The sequence below is a fragment of the Anas platyrhynchos genome, chromosome 3 (assembly GCF_047663525.1).
Source record: "Anas platyrhynchos isolate ZD024472 breed Pekin duck chromosome 3, IASCAAS_PekinDuck_T2T, whole genome shotgun sequence".
NCBI lineage: Eukaryota > Metazoa > Chordata > Aves > Anseriformes > Anatidae > Anas > Anas platyrhynchos.
This window is the reverse complement of record NC_092589.1, coordinates 90,125,458-90,146,750: the sequence shown is the minus strand read 5'-3', so window position 1 is coordinate 90,146,750 and position 21,293 is coordinate 90,125,458. Positions and strand designations below refer to the sequence as shown.

The 21,293-nt window shown below is 36.4% G+C and overlaps 1 protein-coding gene across 2 annotated transcripts in view; it reads right to left on the bottom strand.

Annotated features, from left to right (window-relative positions):
• The window catches only part of COL9A1 (collagen type IX alpha 1 chain), a 65,171-nt gene that overhangs the window by 16,610 nt on the left and 27,268 nt on the right, over positions 1-21,293 (bottom strand). For both annotated transcript variants that reach the window (XM_038176103.2, XM_072036308.1), the window contains 16 exons: positions 20,546-20,569; positions 20,209-20,262; positions 18,941-18,994; positions 17,177-17,209; positions 17,010-17,066; positions 16,181-16,234; positions 14,802-14,855; positions 12,821-12,874; positions 11,364-11,417; positions 9,278-9,331; positions 9,051-9,104; positions 8,891-8,944; positions 8,604-8,657; positions 7,499-7,543; positions 6,676-6,729; positions 6,519-6,572 (listed from right to left, as the gene is read on the bottom strand). In XM_038176103.2, the coding sequence (XP_038032031.1) occupies positions 6,519-6,572; positions 6,676-6,729; positions 7,499-7,543; positions 8,604-8,657; positions 8,891-8,944; positions 9,051-9,104; positions 9,278-9,331; positions 11,364-11,417; positions 12,821-12,874; positions 14,802-14,855; positions 16,181-16,234; positions 17,010-17,066; positions 17,177-17,209; positions 18,941-18,994; positions 20,209-20,262; positions 20,546-20,569 (807 nt within the window). The remainder of the gene's footprint in view (positions 1-6,518; positions 6,573-6,675; positions 6,730-7,498; positions 7,544-8,603; positions 8,658-8,890; positions 8,945-9,050; positions 9,105-9,277; positions 9,332-11,363; positions 11,418-12,820; positions 12,875-14,801; positions 14,856-16,180; positions 16,235-17,009; positions 17,067-17,176; positions 17,210-18,940; positions 18,995-20,208; positions 20,263-20,545; positions 20,570-21,293) is intronic.

Below are 21,293 nucleotides of genomic sequence, written 5' to 3'. Positions count from 1 at the left end.
TTTTGGATAAAAGCAGATCTAAGCATTCTAGTACTGTACACAATCGATAAGTTCAAATATAAGTATTTTCTTTGTAATAAGGAAAATATTGTGACATACTGAACAGTAAAAAGAAAGAGCAGACTTAAATGCCTTTTACACCAGGTTATAAATGCAGTGATGAGTTCTCATACAAGCCTGGAAAGACTGAGCCCTACAGTTCCAGAAATAGTTAGGCATCCTGGAGAGATCAGAGAACCAAACACAGAAAGACTTTTCCATTCATTCCCTCCAAAACATCCTATTGTGTTAAGGTCATTATCCTTTTAAAGGTCTTTGTATAAGTTCTAGACCTAAAATAAATTTTAAAAGCCTCACAGATCACCTTTATTTTGCTGCTCAGAAGATGCACTAGCCTTTTTGTAAATCTGTATTTTAATCACATAATTCAGTACTACATCTCTGACCCAGAATACTTCTACATTTCTGATGCAGGAAAGAGGAGGATTAAATTTACAATCAGTATTAAAAATTTGTCTCCTTGTATATGTCATACCATTCACATCCAAATGCTATGCAGCTATAAAAAAAAAGCAATGTTCCTTCCGTGGAGTTAAACTCATAATTAATGTCTTAAGCACGTCAATGTTTCTGCTGGTCATAAAGAATTCAATAAAGTCTTTCATTTTATTTAAATGTAAAAAATCCTAGTAGGCATTTTTTTCAAACACTGATGCTTTTCTAAAGTGATATAAAAAAGAATATAAGACCACAACACAGAAGCATGGTGCTTCCTATAAACATAGGCATTATGGCTGTAAGGACAGATCACTTCAAATTAAGGGCCATCACTGCAGGATCTGCAGGTGTTGTTTCAGAGAATAAGAGACCATAACCCAAAGAACGATCAGGGATCCCACTGGCCCATGGCATAATTTAAGATTGCAAAGCTTCGTCCAAGTTACTACATGGAGGTCTTTAAAAGATGTTTAGATGTAGAACTTAGGGATATGGTTTAGTGCAGACTGTTAGCATTAGGTCAAGGTTGGACTCTACGATCTTTAGGTCTCTTCCAACCTAGAAATTCTGTGATTCTGTGATTTAACTGAAAGGGCTCAGGGTTAACTTTCATGTTCAGCTATTTACCTTAGGTTCCCTTCCCAGAGGATGAAGAAAAAAAAAGCATCTTGAAGTGTCCTCATGTAAACGTTTAAAATATGCCAAGAGTCACATCAGAAGAATCTACTTTCTCCCCATTCCCTTCATTTAAGGGACTATTGCTGGACCCCTCGGTACATTTAAATGCAGATTTAATGTCTCTCTCACAGTTCTGTTAGATTCAGCCTTTGAATGCCACGTACATTACAACGCAGTTTACAAGTTCTGGTAGCTCTTCCTTCAGTGGTCTGGGGTGTTTTTCATTTCCACTGAAATTCAGAAGGATTTGATTTTTTTGTAGGGTTCCCACAGGCACAGAGCACACAGGCACAACAGTTCCTTTTGCTAGTTTATTGATTTCCTGGTGAGCAACTGATCCTGTTAACGATGCCTCTGTTAGTGGAACAGCAACAAGAATGAGGATATCCCCAGCTAATTTCAATCTCACAAATGTGTGAATTTCTAATGAATATCACATCAGTACACTAACTTCATGATAAAGGTGTTTTTTACCCAGGTTACTGCCTATAAAAGAATATGGTCTTTATGAAAAGCCAGCATTTGGATACCTGCTGACAGCAGAGGTATAACGCCCAAAATTCAATGGAAGCTGCTGTTGGAGGTGGAGGGTTAGAAAGTAAGGTAGCAGACAGGAATCTGAACATGCAATTTGTAAAGACAGGGGTCGACAGTGGGGAGGCTTGGAGATACTACTCAGGTTTGGGCAGCCCATGCAGTGCAACTGAGAGGAGGAAGCATTGCCCTGTATGAACCACACTGCAGAGCCGTGGAAGGTCAGGAAGCATGGTCACATACACCTAGAGGCTTAGGTCTGGAAACAAAGCTTATCTGACAGGATGGAAGCCTGCATTGTTCTTTCAGCTCTGCTATGAACTAGTAAGTCCTCTGGCTATACCCTAAATGTAAATTATGACCCACCATTTGTGAAACACCTCTGAATTATACATACAAAACATGTCCAATAATACCTACATATATCATATAAGGACATTAGAGGTGAGGACGTTTCATCCTGTCACTGTACCAATACCACTATGCCAAAAACGACTTGGAAAATGACCCATTGTTTCGGTTTGAGTCATCTGAAAAGAATGTCATAGAAAAATGGATTTTACTTATAATTGATAAGGTAAGACGATACATTTCAGGGTAGGTAAGACAAAGGAAAATGTCTTTTAATAATCAAAAAATGATTTAGTTGAAAAAAAATCTAAGATGAAAATAGTATTCTCATCAACATTTAAGTTATCTGACATTTCAGAATCAAATGCAAGCTATTTTCTAAGCTCCCACTTCAAAATGAACAGAGATAAAAGCAGCTCCAGAGAATAAGTCAGCCCAGCCAGCCTGAACCTGAGTACAGGGTCACTCATACTCAAAAGCCTCTCAAAGTCAGCTAAGGTACCAAATTTTATGCAGCTACATATGCAGCTCTATTGCTAATGTTAGGAAAACATGCATCACATCCTAAATACTTTAACAACACACATATGCTGGTCTGCATATACATCAATGTTGTGCTCAACTTAAGTCAAATATATTTAAATGGTCCAAGCTCTCTTTTCACTTCTAAACCATAGGATGGGATACATATTTTCCTAACAGCAGCAATTTAGAGGTTAAATAGTTGAAGAAAAACAAGGGACGAAAAATGGAGAGGGGGAAGAAAAGGAGATGTCAGTATTTTCTGCAAATAAAACATTAGAAATTAAAATCTTACTAAATCTCAGCCATTATGAAAAAAAAAAAAAAAAAAAAAAAAAGTAGCTAAGCAGCTGAGGGAGCATGGCTAAATTCCACTGATTAGGAATGACACACTGATGTTTGAGATTTGCTTCCTTTGGGCCACCTGCCATGATAACTGACTGAGAACAATTTAAATCACAAATGAGTTTGGTAATTACTTGGATTGGCTACTGTAATGTGAAGGAAACATAAAGTTAACTGACAGAACAATTAGAGTGGAAGAGGGAATATGTTTGATTTAGAAATGAAAGACAAAATGTCTATGTCGCTCCAGTTGCTTTTCTGTTTTGCTGAACAGATGAATATTAAACTAAAGGAACAAAATCAAAAGTTTTTCCTTTCATGTGCCAATTAGGTTTTCTAAGGAAAAGCAATGTCAGACTAAAACTGTATTTTTGAAAGTGAGATAAGAATCTCCCAACATGAGTTTGCCTATTTTTTATTAAGTCTAGCTATTTTGTTTTCAGTGATTTAATATCTTCCCTGTGAAATTGTAAATGCTTACAGACTTGCAAAAAATTTTGACCTGCTGTTTATTAACAATGCACTTCAATTACATTCCAACAGTTGTTTAATAATGAAAATAACACTGAAATTACGTGGTTTGTGCCAGAGGATGCTACAGCATTTTGTAAATAGTACAGAAAACTTGATTTCTCCCACAAACAGGGTCACTGATTATAGTTTAATGGTGCTCCATTGTGTAACCCCTCAAAAAACTACACACGGATTGAAATGAAGATTTTCTCTCAATAAGTTGTCTTTTGCAAGTAGTTAAATCAGAATCGTTAAGTAAATTTTTAATATAGCACAAACGTAGGCGTATTTTTCCCTAGTACAGATACCAGTCTGTGGTTTACTTTAGCAGTCAGCCTTGTTATTCCACCATAGACCTTCATGTCAGGTCCTTTCCTCTAGAGCTCTGGCCCTCAACTACCAGCCACCTGCCTTTCCCCAGTAGCGAAGTACACAGGTAAGTGACATGAGAAAATAAAGTGGATCTCTAATGTAGTTGCTACCGTGTAGATAGGGATATACAGATAGGGACTGAAGCTCTTCCTGCAAAATGTTTTCCAATTCTGAGGAAGAAGCCCAGCCCCTCTTGACTTCGGCCAGAGTCTTCTACTAGGAGTAGTGAAAGTGTACAAAGGGTAAAGGAGAAAGAAAGGAACTGAAGTGAATGCTAAAAAGTCTGAAATAGGAAGAAAAAAGATAAGAAAAACACCTAAACAGCAGCCATAAAATCCTCAGGTTTCAAAAGTGTTTGGCAATAAAATTGATCAGAAATCAGTGAATGTTAAAGTTTGTGAGAAAATTTCAAAACCTGAAAGAAATACAACATATTGACAAAAAAATCTCTTTAGTGCAATTATAAAGTCTTTCCAAAGCTGATTTCCTGAATTTCTAGTTTTCTAAGTTTGAAAATGATGGGGTGTGGAATTATTTAACTGGCAGATTTTATTTTTTTCCTGGAAATACAAGGCCAGAGTCCTAAAAGCAGAGGCTCAGATAGACTTAGTACTTAGTGCAGAAGGAAGAGAAAATACACTTTATTCTGCACTGAAAATAAATGCAAACACAACTCGGACCAGAGCTCACTGAGGTTCAAAAATCCAATCTTGTGTTTTTACTGAGCAGAAAATCCTCGTCGTTCCAATTTTCTGCATAGAAGTAATGTTTTGCCTGTTTCCAAAGAAAAACAGCTTGCCCTTCCAGCCATACACTGCTTGTAGTCTTCAGCAGGAGGAGGCTAAACATAATTAATATTCAGGACTCTTTATAACTTTCAGGGAACTAGAGATGAGAAGTAGATTACTGCTTAGGGCTTTACACATAACTTTACTATCAATAATGCATTTTCATTCTCCATTTTGCATAGGCTACAAGTTTTTCTTTCCATGCTTTTGTTCTATGTTCATTTTTCCTAAATAAGTGCATTTTGTAATGACAGGTACAAATGTAATGGTCTCTGGAGTGATAAACAGAAAAATCACTGTATTTAGTCAGGGTTACTAATAATTAACCTTGTGTGTCAGCTCCTGTTTGTATGGACTGCTGATTTTGTAAATTCATGCTCAGATTGAGAGGATTAAAAGCATAGTTTAGCAGATTACCTTGCATTATTAGAGTGGACAATTACTTTGGTCTGATTCAGTTATAATTCTTACTCCTGTTACAAGTATACAAAATATCAACAGAAGAACAGAGCTAAAAAACTTTATTATATATCCAACACTTCTAAACACAAACAACAAAATTAATTTTTTTTCAGGTTGGGGATATGAGAAGCTGAAGGTGCTGTATTCTGCCCTAGTGAACATATGCCCCTATAACCTCCTTTTTGTATCACTTATAGGCAGCTGTGGGCACAGCGCTCATGCAAAGATTTAATCTACAGCACACGTGATCTCATGAATTAATGCATCTAGCACACAATAATGCAGACCACAGAAGAAAACAGCAGAAAAGTAAGGCTGATACATGGCTGGTGGCTGCTGCATTGTTTAGACACAAAAGAGTTAATTTAGAGAACACATCCCTGAGCCATGAAATACCCTTACAGATATATCCCTATCAATAAATCCCTAAGCCCTATATGAGGATATCCCTACAAATGCATGGGTAAATCACTTATGTACAATAGCAGAAGCTCAGCAGATTCCAGGAAAGTATCCCTACGGTACCAGTGGCAAGAGAGAAGCTTGCAAAAGCAATTGCTTATAGATCCTTGAGCCTCGTGAGCTTTGTCAATGCAGTCAGATTGAATTTTGGTATATGAAAGTTTTCTTCGAATCACTGATCCTTTTATCCCCCACAGAAGGATTAAGAGCAAAGGGAAGTTAGATAGACCTCATGTAACTTTATCCCATGCAAGTAAAACATCAGTGTTTCTAAGTTGAGATAAATGCTGTAATTCACATCAGTACAGCTGCATTCACGATGCAAACCAGAAAGGGCCAAGGCAGAGGCCCCAGCAGCACACCATCATCCATGACAAATGGTCAGCACAGGTATAGCTCAGGTCACCTGGCACTGTCCTAGGCAATGCCCAGGAACAGTTTTGGGAACACAGGAAAGGGACCATTTCCAACATGCAACTTGAGAGTGTGCAGCCTGCTCTTGGACACCAGGGGCTGGGTGTTAAGAGATTATAGCAGTATGAATACAAACCATGCCAGGCCACTTGACCAAGGGGGCCAAAGAAAAGTCTCTAGTCATTTTCTTTACTAGGCAGGACAGGCCTATGGACCTTTCCTCCATACCCTGCCTTCACGTTACTTGCGCAAGAAATAGATGCTGTCAAAAAAAAAAAAAAAAAAACACTACTGTTTGGGCTTTTACTCAACCTATTTAAAAACAAAGACCAGAAGAATGTAGACAAAGGTTTAGAATTTATTCTATCACCAAAGTCAAAAACAGTCACAGGACTTGTGTTTCTGGATTTCTCTGAACGATGATGCACATCCACCTGGTACAGGTAGAGTTAAAGACTTAGTATTAACCTTAAGAATTAGCATTTGCACTGAATAGTATTTGTACCTGACAGCTGCAGCAACAGTAACTTGAGACACTGCAGTGGTAAACAGTCATTTAAAAATGTATTCAATACTTACTGGTGGTCCCCGGGGTCCTGTTGGACCTGCTTCTCCCTCTGGCCCCTGTTCACCCTGTTTTGGGAATAGGAATGATGCAACAAATTCAAAAAGTGATTCCTCACACAATGCAAAACGTTTCACTTTTCTATGTTTTGAATAAGATTAATGATCTTACCGGTTTACCAGAATTTCCCATCAAACCTGGTACTCCAGGGGGACCTCTATTACCCTGTTGGACAAATGATGAAAAATATAAGCCAGGCCAATGGTTTACTGTTCCATTATAAAATGAGAAATAAGAAAATCAGGAAGGTCTAAAAATCAGTCTTTACTCATTTTTAACTTTCACCTTTATTTTGGTTTTAGTTCAACTTTTACCTAGTTCCTTACGTATAATTTTTCAAAAGTCAGATTTCAGTTGCTTTGTCGTGTATGTACTGACCAAATAGACTTGGTTACTGCTCTCAACTCACAAATGGGTAATATCAACCCATGTAATTTCAGTTGAAATTTGGGTCCTAGTCTTGGTCAGTCTTAAGTAATTGAAAAACAAAACTATTTATTTTTGGCATGACACATTCCACAGTCTCAGTCATATGATTTTTTAAAACAAAATTGGAAATGGTGCTGCATAGAGACAACAATCTCCATGATTCTATAAACTTCACTTATGTGAATATTCTTAAGAGATTCCTCATTTCAAACTGTTTTGAGGTACCCGTGTCACATGCATTCTGTAGCAATCACTTCCATAGATTCAAAAGGAAATGGTCTTTTTAGGTACTGTTTAGCACCTAGAATCACCACAGACAGATCGTACAGCAGAAGAATCACTAAAAAGCACACAACTACAGTTGAAGAAAGAATATATTTGGCTCTTTCAGCCAAAGGCTTGTCACTTATCACAATGGAAAATTAATACAATTTCACTGAATACTTCAGAACTTGATAAGCACAAATACAGTTTTATAAGAAAGCAAATACTCAAGATGATTTACCTTTGGACCAGGAATGCCTTTCACACCTGGAGAACCTGGCAAACCCTAAAGGAAATAGCATGTTCAGTGCTTATTTGATGTTAAAAGGATTGGAAACAGCATTAAATTATCTCTTTCTCACAGTAAAGTACTTCAGGTCCTTCTACTTTGTATTGAAGCACTTTTATCCAATAGGCCAACCTTGAATTCTTCTTATAAAGTAATAGAGAGTATTATTTCTCCTTTATAATTGGCAGAAATAGAAGGATTCATGCCTTTTTCAGGCTTAGACTAGAAATAGATCCTTGCCTCAGTGTCCCAATACTGGAGGCAGAGTTTAACAGATAAAGTTTGTATACATTTCATCCCCTCCTCACTTGTGTGCAAAAGCCTATAGCAAGTATGCTTTTACCAGATTTTCTTCCAAGCCTATGATCTCCCTTCGTATTACAAATCTACTTCAAATTCTGTTTTAATACAGCAATTACTCCTATAGTTTAGTGTTTCAAAGAAGTTTCTACCTAGCTTTTGACTACTGACACAGCTTTCAAACATGATGAGTTACCATAAGAAGAGTACCTTCAAAAATGGTTGAAAACCCATTACTGATTCCCTATAACCACACTACAGGGATGTACAATGGAAAACAGTTTTTCAGGAGAAGAAAAAAAAAAAAAAAAAAGACACATGTGATGCATTCCAGAAGTTCTGGGCCAGCAGAATATCAAAAGGAGATGTTTGTTCTTCTAGGCCTTGCTAGACCAGCAGGTTGGCTCTTCCAGGTCACCCTGGGAACCTGTGTTCCCCTGTCATTAACAACCAGTTCTAACTGTGGGGTCACACCAAAATATCCACAGGGTCTCAGGTATGGGAAACCACGAGAGAATTGCACACTGGCCACAGACTGAATTCCTCACTGGAGTAACACAATGAGATTCAAACTTTTGTGCAAAGCAATTTTGCATACATACAACAGAATTTCCCCTTGCACTAGATTTACTATTCCTTGGCATTTTGGTTAGTTTTTCACTTTTCACTCCAGCATCAGTGCCAAACTAGCCTATATCTGGCCTTTGTATGGTTTGAACTGAACCTAGCTTTCAAAGGAAGAACACCAGATACTTACTGGCAGTCCTTGAGGCCCTGCATCACCAGGAGCACCGGGTTTTCCTGGTTCACCCTGAAAAACATCTTAACTTGTAATTTATGCAAGTCAAACATAAAGGAAAACTTTAATTCTGGAACACAGAGATGAAGTACTTTTGGAACTGGAGGATGGGAAAGTTCATTTAATTACCCTAGTAATGTGCATAAAGCCATGGGCAGCAGCACAATGAAAAGCCCCAAATGAGTGAATAAATCTAGGGCATTACCAAAGCTACATAAATTAAAAGCATGCCAGCTGTGCCTTACCTTTGCTCCAGGCATTCCAGGGATACCTTCCCGGCCATCAACTCCTGGTAAGCCCTTGAAAGAAAAAAAAAAATAATAAATGTTGGAGATATTTCTCAAAGCACTCTGCTATATAAACCAGCATAATGCCAAAGCAAATGAACAAATAACGTATACATACAGACTCTCCTTTAGGCCCAGGGAGACCATTTATTCCTCTTGTTCCTTGAGGACCCTAACAATCATAAAATTAAGAAATGAAAATAAACACATTGAAATAACAGATGCAAAAAACATCAATCCATGCGTCAGATATGGATGAGTGTGTTTACTTACAGCATGTAAATATACAGTGTAATTGGTACTGTCAATGTTTGCAAGCAAACATGATTTGAAATTTGTGCTTACCCTTTCACCCTTTGGACCTGCTTCTCCCAGTGGACCTCTCTGTCCTTGATCCCCCTACAAAACAAAACAACAACAAAAAAAATATACAAGATTCTTTCAGCAATAAGACCCGAGTAACCTTACTTGTATTTCTAAGATAAGACCTTTAGTAAATCAACAACGGAACAATTCATTCTAGTGCCTAGAATTTTTATGGCCTCTTTGGTCCTGTATCTATCCAAATTCAGGGCTTATCTGGGCTTTGGAAGCTGAACAAAGATCCCTCATCCCTTCAGTAGGCTTTACCTACAACATCTTTTATGCGTGAACAACTGTTTCTGAGACTGAATTTGCTTTGTGCCCTTGCTATTACACTCAAGTTTTCATTCAGGCACAGGTTTAAAAAAAATGAGCCCACACTTGCCTTCTGCATCTACTGCCACGTAGTCTGCCTGCCATAGCACAGTGTATATAACGGCCACCAGTAGCATCAGCACCTTTGGGGTCAAAGGCACTTGACTGACAAGTTGGCTGCAGGATCCTTCTCAGGAGGGTCCTGAACCTGTCTCACACAAGGGCTGCTAGAACTTGCAGACAATCAGTGTTACCTGCAGCACTGAGGACTTGCAGTGCCCTGCACACAGAACATGCACAGAGAATTAATAAAAATCTGTGACTATCAGAATCACAACTGGGGTGAATAGTTTGCTCTGAGCTCTTCAAAATAACATGAGTACATTTCTTTATGAGTACATTTTGTGAGTACATGTACATACATACATGAAATGTACATGAGTACATTTCAATGAGTACAATTCTTTTGCTCTTTTCTTATTACAAGGAGAACTTGATCTAAGGACTTGACTGTAATGTATTTTCCTGTAGTGTATTTATTAATAAAAATACTTAATTCACACTGACGTTGGATGTAAACTTAGAGTTTAGTTCAGGATTTTAGAGTCCAGTCCCTGATCCCCACAGGATCGAAAACAGAAGGGCAGAAAAGTACACACCTGACCTGCACTACCTTCTTCCCTAGAACTGCCAAAAGCACTTCTGGTTCCTCTCACACACTAGAGTATATATTCATTTGGTTGCCTATGGAAAGGACAAACCAGACCAGGTTTGATGAAATGTTTGCTGAGGAGGAAATACTTCAGAGTTATGGGAATGCTAATTTTCTGTTGCATTACAAAAAGGATCCACGTTAACTTTCAGTTCATATGGGCAGTCTGAAGAATCAGCTGCTAAAAACAAATATTGCTGTACAATTGTTGTTGATGTGAAATTGTTGATGTACAGCAACAATTTCACTAATAACAGTAATTACAACAATACCTAATATCTCTCAAATATTCTTCCCAGTAATACAAACTGAAAATGAAAGGTGTTGTTTGCATCAGGAGAAGACTTAGCCTTAACTGAACCAAACAGCATTGTAGCATGTCCCTAGTAACTCCCAGCATGTGATAATTTGGACAGTGTATTAGGAGACAGAACAGGAAGCTTAGTATCTTTTAGTCTACCTGTACATTCACACTCAGCTAAAGCAAAACATCTTAAGCTTATATTATATTAAAAAATGCAATTTCTTAAAACTTCAGCTGACAGACATATTTTAAAAACACAGCTAAAGCCAAGCCATCCCCTAGAAATCCAGGACTGAATAAGCAAAGATTGTTGCATTCACTTCTTTAACCCATGAATTTATTGGCTATTCCAAGCATAAATTCCAGCCAGATTGGAGCGGGGAAAGAAGGGAGGCACACAAAGTACCTATACAGGTCTTGTTCTAATGAACGTATTATTTTCCAGAAGAAAAAGAAAAGTAGCTGAAGAATTCCAGGCCACCCTAATTCACAGTAGCACTCAGAATAAAGAGGTTACAATACTGAAAGGCTAAGAAGAGTTCAACTGCACAATAATTCCTTTGGGACAGTAAGTGATTTTGGACATGATGTCATTGTGATGACATTTATTCACCTGTGAGGAACCAGTTTAATTGGATTAATCAGAAGCTTTTCTGATTTATAACCACAAAGTTTCAGATTGAGCATCTTACTGGGTAGACCTTGGGAAGTGTTTTGCTAACACACATTCTACTTACAGGTGCTCCAGGAAGACCCTGGGGGCCAGGCTCTCCATCAAGGCCACGAGCTCCCTACAAAACAAACCGATAACATAAAACATTAAAATGAAGCACTGAGACACTAACAAGCTATGCTCCCTCCTAGCTTGCTGCGAGCTGCAGCTTCTCTGCAGCAGAGGGTAGTTTTTTTGTTTGTCTGTTTGTTTTGTTTGTTTTTCTAGCACTAAGTTATAACAGAATAGTAAAATAAAAAAATAATAATAAAAGAATTTTAGTAAAGGTTCTTTTAATATATCTTTGTTTTGTTTTGTGAAGTTATAAAAACTATGTTATTAACTATGTAAAAATGTCATTCATCTACCAATTTGTTCTCTACGAGAACAAACGAGAGAGCAAGCAGGTAGACATTTTCACGTGACTTCAGAAAATGTCTGTGCTGTCCTCAACAATACTATTTCCATCACCACATACTAGAATACTACCAAAATGTGAATAGAACTTGTAAACTGCAGTACAGCGATTTTATAACGTGTTTCAAGCACACAGTAGAATTGCTACTCAATCATTTTTAGTTGAGAGAAAAAAAAAAGTTTTTAGAAGGATTTACAGAGAACAAGAAACTCCTTGTAAACAGATATAGTAAATATTTCAAACAGATAAACTAGCACAAAAATTTAAGCTAAGTAAGACAGTAATAGTTCAGTAAACTTGACTGTGAGGTTAGAAATGATCACCAATGAGAAGATTCATAATCAGGAGAAATTCACTATTGTTTCTGAAAATAGCAGGTCACAGAATAAAGTTTCCGTGACTTCATTTCTGGAGAAGGAGACAATGACACAATTGCTACATATTTTTCCTTCCAGACATTTTGACCATTCAGAGTTAGCAAGATCATAAGAGCAGAAATGTAATAGTCAGCTTAGAATTAACAGTTTGATGAACAACAGGAAAATGACCCAGCAAAGTCAAAGCCCATATAAATATGAATCCCACTGGCAGCAATTTAAGACACCAAAGATGCAAGAGAGAGAGAGAGAGAATGGAGGGGGAACAAATTCTCCATAAAAAATACTGACAAAAACTGGGACAAGGGAAGGAAAAGCCTTCAGCAAGATGCAAATCACAGGAAGGACTACGTAATAAATGTTAGCTTTAATTAAAATGTTATAGTTTACAGCTGCTATAACTTGCAATCTTTCCAGCTACGTACTTGCACACATGCCAAACCACTATAAATCCAAGGATTAGAGGGAATGGTGAGTATGTGTGAAGAGTATGTGTACTGCATTTATCAGAAAGACCATGGTGTGTTTCTTCTTATGCAAAAGTATAGTAGCAATGGAAAAACAGGTGGCAGAAACATGCAGAAAAAGAAAATAATACAAAAGAAAAGAGAAATTTAAGTAAGGTTTAAAATATTCAGGGGTGTACATTTTTGTATCCAGTCCATTTTATGAAAAGGTAATACTCACTTTGGTACCTTTAGGTCCCATTATACCAGTTATACCTCTGATACCTAGAATGCCCTGAAAATGAAAAATATATGCAAATCATTATTAAATCTTTTCATCAGAACTGTCCTAGTTTTCAAATGGAAGACTCCTTACAGTCCTACTTGCTTTCTTTATGTTTATTTTACTACTTTCTTAGTACAAAAGGAAAAATCCATCTGTTTCTGTATTTGAATATTTAATTTATATGGTAATTTGACATTTCACTAATTTAAGACTTTTTAAAAGACTAAGTAAACAATCAGGCTGAATGCTACAACCACAAATATGCTTTAACAACTGAAATTACCAAAGAGCTGAAGCACAGTTTTGTGGTCTGTGTAACAGGAATACAAGAAGACCAGGTTTACAAAAGAGCTAAGTTGTCTGAAGTGAGATATAGGACAGATGCAGAGAAATGCACCAGCAGACTTTATAGAACAACAGCAGTAGACAAAATTGGGCAATATTTTTAAAAATATAAGTGCTCATCTTATATGCCCACCAGAGACTAGACTGCATAGACATTGTAGTGCAGCAAGATGCATCATAACTATTACCTCTCCTCTTCAAAATACAGTCAGGTGGGAAAGTTAGTTTCATTTGTGGGAGAGGTGTTATCTTATGTAAGTTTTATCCATCATGTGAAAGTGGTAGATGGTAGGTGCTGCTGTGGAGACCAGATTCCTGATTCTTTCTGTGCATCAGAGCCTTACATTCTTTTATGTAAGAAACATGCAGGAAATTATGTGAAGAGAGCTCTGTCAACAGTTTCTCAATCTGTCTCTCTAAGGTGTGGTCTATCCTCTTTTCTATAGGGTATCTATCTGACATCACCTTCTGCATATTAAGAATCTCACATTTTAAGAGGAAACAATGATTTTAAAGCTTGTTTGTAAGGTCATCAACTAACCAGTTGATATTAAGCAGTAAAGTGAAATGGAAAGAAAGTCATTCTCTAAGTGTTTTATATCCCTGTTATTTCAGTGATACAAGAAACTTCAACTGAGTTTGGTCCCCATAGGCCCTTCAGAAAGCATAATAAGCATCTTAGGCAAGTGCCTTCTCTGCACCAAGGCCCCAGGGATACTTTTTTCAGCATCAGACATAAGAAGGATTATTTCATCCTTCTCTAGTCCTAATGCAGTTTTTTGTTGTTTTATGTTTATAGGGAATTCAGTTATTTAGGATTTGGATGTCATGAGCATCAAGGTGAGCTCCCACAAAATGTCACATCTAGATATCAGTGGAACTAGAGAAATAATTCCACACCTAGGAAGAAAGTATAAGAATCCATCAGAAAATAAACTATGTAAATTAAATGTGTTATGCCTGAGCTCCACATCTTTTGCTCTTACTTAGAATGACCCCCTTACTTCTGTTACATATTGCCTATGCTGAACCCTAGTAATAGGTCCTCATGAGGACACAAGCTGAGAAGGTATGTGTCAGAACAAACAAGCCAAGAGAAGTACAAGAAAATAATTCCAAAATGATTGAAGGCTACTTCCCTACAATGCAAAAAGACAGAAACCTGAAAACATCTGTTCTTCCATGGCAGACACTCCATCCCCAAGTCTGAATTTCTCAGTTAAATATTTTAAACAAAAACACTAGCTTTGCAAGGCTGAAATTATGGAAAGACAGGAAAAGCAAAAAACAGACCAAAAAAGAACTATTTGCACAGTCCAAACATTACAAAACATATGACATGAAATACTTTTAAAAATAAGACATGCAACAATATTTTTGGTTGGTTGGTTGGTTTAGTTTTTGTTTGTTTGTTTGTTTTTACAAATAAGTCTACTCTCACTTTTCACCAATATGGCAGAATAAAAAGAAAGGTGTGTGGAGCTTTTATAATATCTCTTACAATAAGAAGAAATAGATAATAGGCAACATAATAAAGCCAATGTGTTTGTAGTAAAAAATAGTAAACACTATTTAAGAGGAAATACTTTACTGGTGGGCCTTGAGCTCCAACTTCACCAACAGGTCCTTGATCTCCTTCTTCACCCTGAGAAAGCAAAAGGAGTGCATTTGTAGCTTATAAGTACCATGGATATGCCCTCTCTTCACAGCCAATACATTTATTAATTACTGCTCTCTGTCAACAAGCCCTGACTGAAGAAAATCCAGATGAAGTCAGACTAGTTACTCAGAACAATGACAGATTCAGATAGTTCAGGTTCACATTCCATTTGACTACTAGACAAAGAGATAATTTCAAATAATCCCCAGTAGTGAGAAAAGTAATGATATTTTCCTCTTTATATTTGTTCATTTTCTTCCGTGATGTTAATCTCTTTAGGTTTCCTTGTTCTATTAGATTAAAGTATAAAGAAGCGATACTCATAAATGTTAAAGGACCAGATATGCCAGTAACTCTGCATCATAATACCACATTGTGTTTCAAAATTTTTCGGAAATTAAAATGCTAAAATGCCTTATCAACTGGTTAACCCTCAAAGTGATTACATGATAACTTATCTCATACAATAATAGTGCACAGTAGCACAACACTATGAAATGCCAATTCAATTTGCATAAAAGGATTTTGGAGCATAAGACAACTGTTCAACATCAAAGGAAAAAATATTTCCTAAAAAAATAGCATTCTTTTCAATATAGTTAGGAATAGAAAGCCATGTTGTTTTGTGTTCCTTGTTTGTTTTCTTTAGTTGTTGGTTGAGTGGGTGGGTGGGTGGTTTTTTAATGTTCTTTTTTTTTTTCAACCAGCATTGAATCATGCATGCATGCAGTCCAAAATTTCTCAGATTTTCATACCAGTTTTTCAATATTAAACAAGGTTAATCCAAATGAAACACCTTAAGAGAGTTCATATTTCAGACTTCAAGCTGAATCAGACTTGGCTTCTTTATTACAGTTAGAATTTTTCTTTGTGTCTGATCTTACACTATGTCCTTTCCCTCTCAAACATATTTTACCCTGTCATTCTTCCTGTCCCTGTTGTGACTAAGTTGTGCCACAGAACAATTTATCTGGTAAATCCACAGAATTTTTCTGCATTTAAATGTTTGGAAGTCTTCTGATTAATAACTTTGACTTCAAGTTCTATAATAATTAATTTTGAATGATCAAAATAAAAAGCAAGAGCAGTATAGCCGCACTGATTTTTGTGTCATAGTAAATACAGGTGAATGAAGAATAGAGATGTGCCTTTGGTTACTCTGCAGTATTACAAGATGTAATATCTCTTCATGTATGCTATTAAAATAGGTAATAGTTCTAACAAAATCTAATGCTCTTTTTGAAAAGGCTAAGCTACTGTTAGACTGTAAAAAGCAGCAGCAGCTTTTCCTTTCATATATATTTTATTACCTTATAACCTTGTTTTCCTGGTTCACCAGATTCTCCTTTTGAGCCTTTCTGTCCCTAAAATAAAATAAGTGTAGAAACCAAAATAAATAATTAGAGTTGATTCCAAATTAAAATACAGAGTTCTGTAAACCAGACAGACTCCTCAGAACAATCTTGCTCTTCCCTCCGCAACCCCATTCACCAATGCTTCATCATCCACTCATTTAGTACCATATATTAAGTACCATCTCCAAACAAACCAGTTCCTGAATCTAACAAGACTATATTTCTAGACAGATTAGCATTTCTTTTTAGGTTACCACATAACAATCTGCTCAGGACAACAATATTCCCAGAAACCAGTGAAGAATACAAAAAATAAAATTAAATTTAAAAATCTTAGATAAAATAGATAAAAATAAAGATAAAATAATAAATAAATCTTAGATAAAATAAGAGTGTTCCTTTCAATTTAGCATGTTAAAAGTTACATGAAGATAAGAAAAAAAAAAAAAAAGAAGAAGAAGGAGAACAGACTAAGGATTTGGTGGAATATTTGGACTCTCTGGAGTCATTAGATTTCAAATGCTCTGAAAAGTGAACGAAGAATTCCTTCAGATACTCTAATCCTTTCAGGAAATAAAAATTTTACTCTGCAGATTACAGCAGCTCTAAGAAATTTCAACAAGAGGTTGTTTTGGTAGTAAAGGGTAGAAAAAAACTCTAAGCATACACACTGAAGCAATGGTTTTTGAAACTAGCAAATTACCCTTCTTTTATGATGGCTAGTACCCTACCTAGTGCTTTGAAAAGGTATCTCTGTAAGAAATGTTCAAACAGATTCTCTTACCTTCATTCCCATTAAGCCAGCATGTCCTGGGCGGCCAGGTGGACAAGCATTGGGACACTGGAAAAGCACCCACATAATTAGTACCACATAGCTTGGATAAGGTTGCCTTAAGGTGGTTAAAAAAAGAGTGGGGGAAAAAAAAAAAAAAAAGAGTGGACAAATCTTACCAGTGGGTCACCATCTTGCAGTCCAATTGTTCCCTAAATTAAATTAATCAAAATTAGTAAAAAGAAAAATAATCACACATGACCCACCAGTCAATAGAGTCATTAGGCAAACCAGAAAATACTGCTATCTTAAGCTGGAATGAGAAGCATGATCAAACAAAAGATCTCTGATATGAGGAGCACCTTGATTATAGGATTTTATTGTAGGGTTCTAGGTACCTACAAAATCCTGTCCTCTAAGTTGCATCAACTTTTCTGGGGGGAAAAAATAATATATACATATACATATATATATATGTTTTATTATTTTTTCTTAAGCTACTTAAAAGATACTTTCTATTAAATATAAAGCAAATATATTTATGCTATATGTTTCAAACAGAAGTTATACAGAAATTCAGATTGTCCAACTTTTTTTTTTTTAATTCTCCAGACTTGCTGCTTAATTTACTAATATATCTGTAATTAACCTGATGTTGTAACAGAGGTTTATTATATCCATAGAAGGGTATTCATAAAATTTTGATATAACAAAAAACTAATTTTTAGTTTCAGTATTTAGGGAATTATTCTAAGGTATTCCAAGGCTAAGTTAATTATCCAAACAATGTAGATTTCAAACGTAACCCAAAACAATTTCTGTGGTCAGGATAACTTTTCTTTTTCCAGCTTAAAATTGTTTAAGACCAAAAAAAAACAACTTTACAGTGATAATAATCTTCCTACTACACACATAGCAGAAGAGTGAATGTCTGTCAGTTATATTGCAATAAACTGGAGATCTCTGTACAACCAGATGGACTCAGTGGGGGGAAAGCCATTCCTCATATTAAATCTAACAACTGATGGAAGGGAACAGGAGTGCTTATGAGGCACAACAGGGAGAAATACGATTTCACAGCAGCTGCTTGATTCTCTGAAGCCCAGTGGGATGGAACATTATTTCAGACAGAAGCGGGGTGCTTAAGTAATAAATTGCTCTCCTTTTATACAAAAAGACTTTAAAAAATAAAAATTAAAAATAAATAAATAAAAATTGAGGGTATAGTAGGGTCCATAACACCTTTAACTAGAAGAAGATGGTGGCACTTCAGAAACCTAGAGGACAAAGTTGTCAAGGAATAGAAGAGATATACCATTACTGAGGGCTCCTTTTTACCTGTTTCCTAAATACTCTTCTCCACTTAATCATTCACATTTTTTTACAACGTCTTTTGCAACTCTTTGGTAACTTTTATGAACAAAAGAAACACAACTTGGATAAAGCCTATGGATATGGGGTCTCTCCAACAGAGGAAGAGTACAGCTTTTTAAGAGACATTAAGAGACAATGTGACTCAAACACATTTCCCAGTGGTTGTATTTCACAGCACACAGCCTACAATGTGCCTGCCAGATGCTCAGGTTTTCTCTCTCCGGGCAAGTAAATAGCCATAATACAAAGGCATAACAAACATCCCTCCTCTCAAGAGGCTTGGAGAGGACAACCATTCCTCTGGGGAGGTAAAGCACCAGTGTATCTTCCTCATATCCCTTGCAAGTAGCAGTCAAGAGACAAAATAAGTAGCACCTGGGAGCATGTATTTCTCAAGCTCTTGAGACAATTCTTTTCTCCTCCTTGCAGAGAATAGTCTACCTCTACTAAGCTGAGACAGACCATCCTGAGGTCGGTATTCAGTTGTAGAACTTAAGGAGAAGTTTTGTTCAAGCAGCAGCAATAGAATATAATTCAGACATTAGCACATATTAAAGACAATCACTTACTCGAGGGCCTGGTGGACCTGGTGGTCCTGGTGGCCCCCTTTTTCCTGGATCTCCCTAAAAAAAAAGGTAAAATAGTTATGTTGATTCATAGTAATAATGACAGGAAGTAGTTACATATTCATACCAAACAACAGTGAGAGATGAAGTAGCTACAGAAGGACAGGCCACGTGGCCAACTGAAACCTGACCCCATAACCAAGCATATGGTTATGGGTTCCCATAGCAGAATGGGAAATTAGGTTATTTTTTTTCTACTAGTATTGGACCCATGTTGTACAATGGAAGCCAAAAAAAAAAAAAAAAAAAAAAAAGAAAAAAAAAAGAAAAAAGAACACCAACTTTCAACTGTTTTAGAAATCTGAAATATCTGAGCACAGGATCATCTACTTATACCTCTCTCTCATAACTGCTGGTTAAGATCTGACTTAAAAAATCCTAGTGGCTGACAAGAGTGCCTAAAGCAAAAAGGAAAAAAAAAAAAAATAAGAAAAGAAAATCAGAGCCCAAGATGAATTTACAAGGTTAGAATCTTCTCCTGTTTGAGGAATGTTGATGTCTAGCACTTTCAGAAGTAAAGACAAAACACAGAAGCTCTGCTAATTATTTTTTCTGAATGCCTTTAATTAAAAAAATAATCTAATCTTCTGACTGAGACCACCTTATAACTTAATACTGTCATTTCTGTATAGTTTAATATGTTATTAAATCAAAAATGAAACAGAATATTAATGTCAAAATATGACACTGTACTGAAGCTAAGTGTACAGTTCAACATTAAGATCAGCAGATGTAGTCACACTTAATAATGAGACTAAATAGGAATACTGAAGCTCCATTTTCACTGCCATGCAAATGGAAAACAGAACTAGCACGTGATGGGTTACTGTAACGTACATGTGAGAAGACAGGAGTAAAGCTAAAGTTCTACATGTAATAATAACTTTTATGTCCGAGCTTTCTGGCAGGTTTGCTTTTTGATTTTAGCTTTCTTTCAATAGGAGGAACATTATATGAAACATTTAATACAACTCTAATGGCTGGCCTTAACTTTGTGCTATTAATTGCTCTTTATTTCTGATGAGCTTCACCAAACACAATCTTTCCTCTACCAGTGATCACTGCAGAGACAAAAAAAAAAATAAAATGTTTTCAAGTGCTGTTATAACCCAAGGCACGTTTAGATGGCACAGTAATTACCCACACTTTCTGTAAGTACATTCTAGCAACTGAACAAACTTACAACTTTTAGCAAACAAGGCAGTACTTACAGGTGGGCCAGAACGGCCTACTTCACCGGGAAGTCCTGCTGCACCAACTGGACCCTGTAACAACCAAGTTCAAGAGTAATTTTAGATCATATAATACCTATATAACAAGCATGCGAGGAGAGAGGACATAGCATTTTCTCAAACAACAAATTATGCCTGTAGACACCAGTATTGTTGTCTTATCTACCACAGACCTAAGCAACCTCAACAGCTGAAGAAAGCATACATAATAGACATAGGATTAAAAGTCTTTTTTTTTTCATTGAATTACTTTTAATTACAGATTTTAAAAGATTTATTAAACAGTATCTTTATGAATTGTAAAGATGATACTTACAGGTGGCCCAAGAAGCCCCTTGCCCTGTGAAATACGAAAAAAGTCAGAAATGTGGAGAGGGTTTCACACTTAGTTGAGCTGTTTACCAAGAATAAAGTATTTGGGATAAAAATGCACAAAAGCCCTGATGTTTGATTCTGTATTAGAAAACTTGTTTAACCAACATTAGACTAGACATCAACTTATTATTAGGTAATCAATATTAGAAGAAAAATTAAATTACTGATTAAGCTGCCTTGAAGTAGCATTTCTTTGCACATATTTATAAGCCTAAACTTAAACAAAGGAATGAAGAGATTAAAACCTTTGGGTTTAGCTAATCATCAATCACCAAGATCACAGAATCACAGAATCACAGAATTTCTAGGTTGGAAGAGACCTCAAGATCATCGAGTCCAACCTCTAACCTAACACTAACAGTCCCCACTAAACCATATCCCTAAGCTCTACATCTAAACGTCTTTTGAAGACTTCCAGGGATGGTGACTCCACCACCTCCCTGGGCAGCCCGTTCCAGTGCCTCACAACCCTTTCAGTAAAGAAATTCTTCCTAACATCTAACCTAAAACTCCCCTGGCGTAACTTTAGCCCATTCCCCCTCGTCCTGTCACCAGGCACATTCTGGGGAAGAAAGTGTGATAGAAGCAGAAAGGCAAAAAATATATATAAAACTTCAGGTACTTTGCATTTTTTGTTTCAATTATTCTCAAGTCCTAACTTGGACAATTAATTCCACTGGATGAGCTTG